Below are 8,271 nucleotides of genomic sequence, written 5' to 3' on the forward strand. Positions count from 1 at the left end.
AAAGAGTGTGATTGACACATTAGCTTTAATCCCCTGTTAATCCTCAGTGTTAGCAGCAGGCTCTGATTAGCCCCACCCGCTGATTGTTAATTAACCAAATCCCTCATTACCGCCCGATGGCTAAGCAGACAGCTGTTGATATGATGACTGTTACTACAGATACCGCCTCCCTGTGGGCCCCCGACAACCCGAGTGTGTAGCAGCGGTCGCCTGCATTTAAATGTTACACCTAATTTTGTGTTTTATTACAAAAAGCCTGTTGAGAAAACAAATAAAAACATAAAATGGTGAGTGAGCGTGATGTGACGGCTCCAGCTGCTTCTTCAAAATGCTTCATGTCCCGCTTTAATCTTTAACGTTTCACTCATGAAAACTTTATCAGGCACAAGATTGATGCTGCTGAATATTTCAACAGCTGCGAGAGAGAGAGAGAGAGTCGTTACCTGACTGGAGCCCCTCGGCTCTGAGCTGGTTTCAGCAGAATGGTGACAGTGGAGTCGGTCTGGTTCAGAGGAGACTCCTGATCGTAAGCTGGCATCAGAGGGGCTGCACAGGGTGACAGAGGTGGTCAAAGGGCTTATCTTTTACCTGTAGAAGCCTCTGCTTGTTTCTGATGTGCATGAACATGTTTAAATTATTAAAGACAAAAGTTCATTCACTGGAAATAATTATATACAACAGTTATACAACGCTATCTGAAGGGAGATGTGCATTTGTTGAGGTGTAAATATAAATATCATGTCGCCAGAATCACAGACTTTAGTTTAAACTGTCTGATAAGTTATGATATAAACACTTAAAACAGAGGCTGAGTGTTGCTTAGGGGCCCCTTAGCCAACAGCCCTCTGAGCCTGGTAGGCCTCTCTGGTGTTGGGTTAGTTGGTGAATATCTGTGTTTTATTGTGTTAAACATGACTTTTCAGGCTCTTATTTTGAAGGATTCCTACCTGAGATCTTGGTGGTGAACTGCGTGATGACCGCCGGTCCAAAGCCTTTAATGGTAGAGGCTTTTATTGAGAAGGAGTAGGTGGAACCTGGGCAGAGGCCCATGAACACATGGCTGGTCTCATTGGCCAATTTGAACACCTTGCCGCTATGATTAGACAGGTCGAACTCTGTGTCAAAGGAGCTCAGGGCTTTGTATGAGATCTGTGGAGGAGGAGGACACTAATATCAGCCTGGTTTTACATGAACTGGTCTAAGAAACTCACTGCGGCCTCAGGGTTTACCTCATACTGTCGGATGAGGCCGTAGGTCTGCAGAGGCTCTCTCCAGCTCAGACTGATCTGCTGCTCATAGCTACTGCCAAGAATCGACTCCACCGGAACCACTCCAGGAACTGAGACCAGAATATTAAAACATGTTTTCAACAACAGAACCTCAAGACCAGGACCCCCTTATGAAAAAATCCCTCTGTCTCAACGGTGCAATATCTTCCAGGTTAAATAAAATAAATAAATGAAGTCCACTTCACAAGAGACACAATCAAGTCTCACCGTCCTCGTCAGTCAGCAGCAGCAGTTCCTTGCTCTCCTTGCGTCCCTCGGGGTTGGTAAGGACCAGTCTGAGACTGACGTTGGTGAACGGTAGAAGGTTCCGTACGGTGTGCCGTGGCATGGCACTCAGAGTGTCGTATACCACCTCCTCCCGCACCTCCTCCTTTACCGACTCCCTGCAGGAAACAGGAGGAAGGGATTACCTGTCAGTCTGTCCCTGTGTTTACCTGCAGAGCCTCCCTCTCTCCACCTACACCTGTGTTTACCTGCCAAGGCTCCCCATAAGCCTGTAGTGGTACTGCACAGTCAAGTTGTAGCTGTGGCAGCGGGTCACGTTGTATCCAAATGGTTCCCATTGTACCGTCACTTGTTTTGACTGAATGTCGTCGACCTCGAGATGCCGTGGACCATGCATCGGATCTGGCACACAGCCACAAAGACACAAACGCAAGTTCAGGATTTTCACAGAAGACTTAACTGCTGGTTGTTCTGGGATACAACCAGTAAACACAATGCCCAGGCCTCCATTACTGCTGAACTAACACGACACTGTGATGGACTTTTGACCACGTTTGTAAAGAATCCTGAGCTGCAGACTCAGTTGTATGTTCACATTAATGTTTTCAATGTTCTTCAATGTTCACACCATTGAAAAAAAAACGGGCCTGTAGTTGAACCATTTTTTGATGAAAACACTTTGAGGCCACGAGTCTGAAGCAGCTCAAATCTGCTGCTGATGGCACTAAAATGAGTTTGCTGCAGAGTTTGAAGAATTATAGCTTTCAAACACTGTGTGAAGACAGAGTTATTGCGTCCCAGGGGTAAAATGTCAGCCTCCACTTTCACCCTGATGAACTTCACCTATCAACTGTGATCAACACACCCATGTCGGGTTTCTGTCAGTGTGGATGTGTTCAGTCCGATTCAGAGGAATCAGCAGACTATTTTCCCAGTAAACACGCCTGATCTGAGCTGCCAGTCACTTCATGTTTTTGTCAGTCAGCGATCACGGCCGACACGTAACCCGCTGATGTTCACTTGCTACATATTTAACCTGCAATCACACAAACCTCAGCCTGAACCTGATAAAGATCCTGTCAGCAGCTCGGTCACGCTCCACTGTGTCCCATGTCACTCACTTCAGGGTCAGGTCAGCCCTCAGCCAATCAGCAGCCAGTCTGAGCTGCACAGGTATCCCTCAGCATCTGTTCTGATCTCCTGCATAAAGAATCTGCTCACCACATCAGTGTTTAGTCCCAAAGCACCACTCCCATCTCCATCACTCCACCTCTATTAATAATATCATCGTGACTGCAGCAACGTGATCCCTCTCTGTAGAAAGCTGCACATCACAAACAAAACTCAAAAGTGTTCTGAATTTTTCCCACCAAAAGTATTTGTTCAGGGCAAGTCCCCAGTTTCACATGAAAAAAGGACAAAATGATGGCAAGTTTGAAACTGGAAATTCATTTTAAAAAAATCATCACAACAAAGATGAAGACAGCTGTAACCATAGTAACTGTATACAGCAGAGATGGAGACAGCTGTAACCACGGTAACTGTCCAGTTTGCTTATGTCCGAGCTGTTACTGCTCAGCCAACACTGCATGGCTAAGCCTGATTTTAGCCTAGAATCCATCATTCCAGGTCATTTTAGAATTGAATTTTGGCGAGCTCAGCTGTGGTTTGACATCCCGGCACATCACCTGACCGACCAAAGACCTGGCTTTGGGATGTTTGATGGATTTCTGGCAGGTCAGAAAGTTTTGGTTGGCTGTCCAATCTCCCACAATCCCGCGGGAAGTCGCTTCATTACAAAGACAACATGGTACAGGTAAGAGGTTGCATTTTGCGGACAGAACACTTAGGACATGAATGGGTCAACATAACACTGCTTTTCTGTTGCTGAGATCGAGATTGTCTGAATAGAACTCTACTGGAGTCATCAATGAACAAACCAGTGGCTTTGAGCACATCATACACAATCAATAAAGAAATGGCAGCGTGTCTGCTCGATGCAGCGACAGTTTGTTTTCCTGTAGGTATGGCAAACCACAAGAAACCTGAACACGAACCCCTTCAAGCTTCCTGTGGTGAATTCAACAACAAAATGACTGAACAGAGACACAAAGAGAGAGAGAGAAGTGCAGGGTGATGGGAGGGGGAGATTAAAGGAAGCCTCGCGCACACACACACACACACACACACACACAGACACACACTGGGGCTTTGTAGCAGCCAGTCTAAGAGCTGCATTTCAAGATGACAGACAGCGAAGCACTCGGAGAGGCAAAGTCAGATGGAAACACCTCTGCGTGTGGGCTACACTGTGTGTGCAAACCTACATGTTACTACCATGTAATCAATGACCCCCCCACTTAACCTGTTTGCATGTCAGCGACCCTAACCTTAAAAGGACTGCTCTGTCGGCATTAGCAAGGTTGTCTGTGTGACCCGATGTGTCCATATTCTACCACATTATTGTGGAGTCTATGCTCTGAATACGTCTCCACTTCACTCCTGTTGTGTATATTGTGTATCTAGCTGAGGGACAAAGGTTGAAAATGATTAATGCTCACTGTCCCTGAAATGAAGTAAAAAGAAAATAAATAAGTGTGTTGCACTGTGTGTGCTACAATGTGTGTGTTTTCAGGTGTGTTTCTGCAGCCAGTGAACAATACCTTCCCTGTTCTTTGTTGTCTTTCATTTGTTGTGTGTGTCTCTGTGGTCAATTGTGTTTCAGTTCTTCTGTCTTCCTGTTATTGAGCCTCATACACACACACACACACACACACTCTCTCTCTCTCTCTCTGCAGGCTTTTAGCAACACACGATAGAGGCACTTGTGAGTTTTCTCCACCTTGATTGTGAGATGAAAGAGAAACGTCGAGGCTAAATGGTCGGTCTGCAGGGAACACACACAAACACACACGAAATGAAACATCAGTGCAGCAACAATGGGGGTCGGGGGTCAAAGGGAAGAGGGGGATTGAGGTGGGGGACTGAGGTGTATCCTATTACCCGTAATCCCTGAGGGGAGAGTGAACGCTATCACATAAAATCCTTCCATTCCCCTGTGTGTGTGTGTGTGTGTGTGTGTGTGTGGTCCTTGTGGTTTCCATCCCATAATTTTTGATCTGACATTTCAACCAGACAGAGACAGAGGATGCAGGTATTCACCCAGCAAATGTGGGAAGAACTATAAAGTGCTGCCTTTAAAAACAACAAATTACACTTCCTGTTTGGTTTGAATGTGAAGATAAAGAGGAGAAGGAGGAAGTTCACTGTGGTCATACAGGAAGTACTCAGATCCTTTACTTAAGTGTGAGAAGTAATACCACAGCGGAAAAATACTCTGTTAGAAGTTAAAAGTCCTGCATTCAAAATGTTACTGAAGTAAAAGTACTAATGCAACTACAACATGAATGCAACAATGTAAAAATACTCCATTACCAGCAGTGCAAGAAATACTCACATCCTCTGCTTAAAGTAAAAGTACTAATACAAATAGAACACCAATACTACCTACAACAGTCTGGTCAGCAGCACAAAAAAGAAACGGGCCACAAACGGTTGAGGCGAATACAGTCGATTCAAGTCAAGTCAAGATTTTTATTTGCCATTTATGCATAAACAGACAGTCTAGGCATCTAGAAATTCTTGTGCAGCTCTCCTTTGGAGTCAGGTAAGGAGTCAAAAGCCAAAAAGAACACTTAGGTCTTAAAATAAAAAAGTTACATAAAAGCAACAAAGCATTAAAGTGGCAATACACAAAAATAGGGTAATAGTATTTTCCCCAGTGAACTTCAAACATCGCACTTAGTAATTCACATGGTGGAGTTGGATATGTCATTACGCTTGGTGAGGTAGTGAGGGGTTATAACATACTAAAACACAGTTTATATTCAGGCCTGTTTCCATTGCTTGGCAGAGAATGTCCTGCTATTATTCAGGTCCCACAAGAGAACAGCTAATGAGATGCTCTTACAAAAATACCTTGTGGGACATCTCTGTATTATCATTGCACATGTCGAGTAAGGGGTTATTGCACATATATTCTCACATTTTTATATCTGCCATCAGTCTTACTGCAGCAGGGAAAAAGCTGTTATAAAGTCTTGTTCTGTGTGTGATGATACTGTCCACCCTGCTGTGCCTGAGGCTCTAGGTGCAGTTTTTGTGTCTGAACAGAGTGTGAGCTGGGTGGCGTGGATCTCTGAGTATGTTCTCTGCCCTTTTACAACAGCACTGTGTGTATAGTGTGTCCATAGCAGTCAGTTCAGTCCCAATGACCCTCTCTGTAGTCTTTAAGACCCTTGGAAGAGCCTTCCTCTCTGCCTGTGTGATGTTACCATACCAGACTGTGATGCCAGTGGTGAGGATGCTCTCTACCAGTCCTCTATAAGCCTGGGTGAGAGGACAACGGTTCAACCCAGCTTTTCTGAGCCACATGATGAAGTATAGCTTCTGCTGGGCTTTCATCACTGTGGCAGCTGTGTTCAGTGACCAGTTCAGGTCAGATGTCACCTGCAGGGCCAGAAACTTGTGGCTGTCAGCCCTCTCCACCTCAGTCCCTTTGATGGTCAGAGGCAGCAGAGCGGAGGGGTTCTTCCTGAAGTCTACTATTATTTCTCCTCTCCACAAACAAGAATGTTGTTCACCAAGCTTCTGTAACCGGACTCGTCTCCCCCCTTGATGAGGCCCAGAATGGTGGTGTCATCAGCATATTTAATGATGATGGTGTTGTCATCCCAAAAAAAAAAAAACACATCCCAAATGTAGTACTTAACACAGAGTCACACAGAAAATATAGTGACAACATTTGCATAGGCCATTAAGCACAGTAATACAGGACCTGAGAGACATAAAGGAGGAAGCAAGCTTTTTTCACTTTTCCCCTGATTACACAATTTATTTTCAGTATTTCAGCCCTGCATACATATTAATACTGAAATAATTATTACATTCAGAGAAAATTAACAAAAAACCAATATTACGCTTGTGTCTCCTTTTTACATTAATTTAAATTAAATATTATGGGGTTTTGGACTGTTAGTCAAACAAAGTACATCATTCTAAGAACTTCTTATTAGTGATTTACATATCTTTTTTTATCATTTCTATGCATAATTTATGCATAAGTGAATCAGAATTAAAAATGAAACCCAGCGTGTACACACACACACACATTACCTGCACATACATATATGAATACAAGCAAAGCAGACCTCTTTAAATTTGTTTGTGCTGTATTGGAGAGCATTTGGATTTGTGATTAACAAATTAATAAATATTACTCCACAAATATGTGAAAACTCCTCATACCTGTGTCCGTTGAGTGCAGCATGATGTAAAGGTGTGTATCCTGAGCTGTCTGTGCAGTTAACATTCAGGCCCTTCCACATGCTGGAACGAAAACAGATACATCAGAATTAATGCTGAGAATCACATACTGTACACACACTGCTGTACTGTGCTGTCAAGTACTGATTAATACTCTGTGTACAGCCCCTTGATGGGTGCAATGTTAATGTGGCACTGCTGTCAAAATGTCACATACATTTTGCTTCTTAGTCAGAAAACATGACATAAATATGGGAACTTCAGCATCTTTCTTTCATCAAATTGTGTTTGTTACCTCTCCTCCCAGCTGTGCCTGCTCTGTTTTAGCCTAAGGAAATGACAAAATGCATTCAGCCAATTAGAATTCATGTACCTAGTGGAAGGTGCTAAGTGCTTGATAGCTGAAGGGAGGATTGTAATTAGTTTTTTTAGGAAAATGCTTTTTTAAACAATTTTTATTTTTACAAACATTCATCTCGTCTAAGTCTTTTGTGATATTTTTCAGTGTTGAATTGTCAAGTCAAGTCAAGATTTTTATTTTCCATTTATGCATAAACAGACAGTCTAGGCATCTAGAAATTCTTGTGCAGCTCTCCTTTGGAGTCAGGTAAGGAGTCAAAAGCCAAAAAGAACACTTAGGTCTTAAAATAAAAAAGTTACATAAAAGCAACAAAGCATTAAAGTGGCAATACACAAAAATAGGGTAATAGTATTTTCCCCAGTGAACTTCAAACATCGCACTTAGTAATTCACATGGTGGAGTTGGATATGTCATTACGCTTGGTGAGGTAGTGAGGGGTTATAACATACTAAAACACAGTTTATATTCAGGCCTGTTTCCATTGCTTGGCAGAGAATGTCCTGCTATTATTCAGGTCCCACAAGAGAACAGCTAATGAGATGCTCTTACAAAAATACCTTGTGGGACATCTCTGTATTATCATTGCACATGTCGAGTAAGGGGTTATTGCACATATATTCTCACATTTTTATATCTGCCATCAGTCTTACTGCAGCAGGGAAAAAGCTGTTATAAAGTCTTGTTCTGTGTGTGATGATACTGTCCACCCTGCTGTGCCTGAGGCTCTAGGTGCAGTTTTTGTGTCTGAACAGAGTGTGAGCTGGGTGGCGTGGATCTCTGAGTATGTTCTCTGCCCTTTTACAACAGCACTGTGTGTATAGTGTGTCCATAGCAGTCAGTTCAGTCCCAATGACCCTCTCTGTAGTCTTTAAGACCCTTGGAAGAGCCTTCCTCTCTGCCTGTGTGATGTTACCATACCAGACTGTGATGCCAGTGGTGAGGATGCTCTCTACCAGTCCTCTATAAGCCTGGGTGAGAGGACAACGGTTCAACCCAGCTTTTCTGAGCCACATGATGAAGTATAGCTTCTGCTGGGCTTTCATCACTGTGGCAGCCGGGTTCAGTGACCAG

At 43.5% G+C, this 8,271-nt stretch overlaps 1 protein-coding gene across 1 annotated transcript in view; it reads right to left on the minus strand.

Moving 5' to 3' along the window:
• LOC109974967 (receptor-type tyrosine-protein phosphatase mu-like) overlaps window positions 1-8,271 on the minus strand; it is a gene marked incomplete at its 5' end in the record, with an annotated part of 97,770 nt that overhangs the window by 67,493 nt on the left and 22,006 nt on the right. The window contains 5 exons of the mRNA XM_020625447.1: window positions 444-546; window positions 948-1,149; window positions 1,230-1,339; window positions 1,497-1,672; window positions 1,763-1,916. Of these exons, the coding sequence (XP_020481103.1) occupies window positions 444-546; window positions 948-1,149; window positions 1,230-1,339; window positions 1,497-1,672; window positions 1,763-1,916 (745 nt within the window). The remainder of the gene's footprint in view (window positions 1-443; window positions 547-947; window positions 1,150-1,229; window positions 1,340-1,496; window positions 1,673-1,762; window positions 1,917-8,271) is intronic.

The sequence above is a fragment of the Monopterus albus genome, unplaced genomic scaffold (genome assembly GCF_001952655.1).
Source record: "Monopterus albus unplaced genomic scaffold, M_albus_1.0 scaffold355.1, whole genome shotgun sequence".
NCBI lineage: Eukaryota > Metazoa > Chordata > Actinopteri > Synbranchiformes > Synbranchidae > Monopterus > Monopterus albus.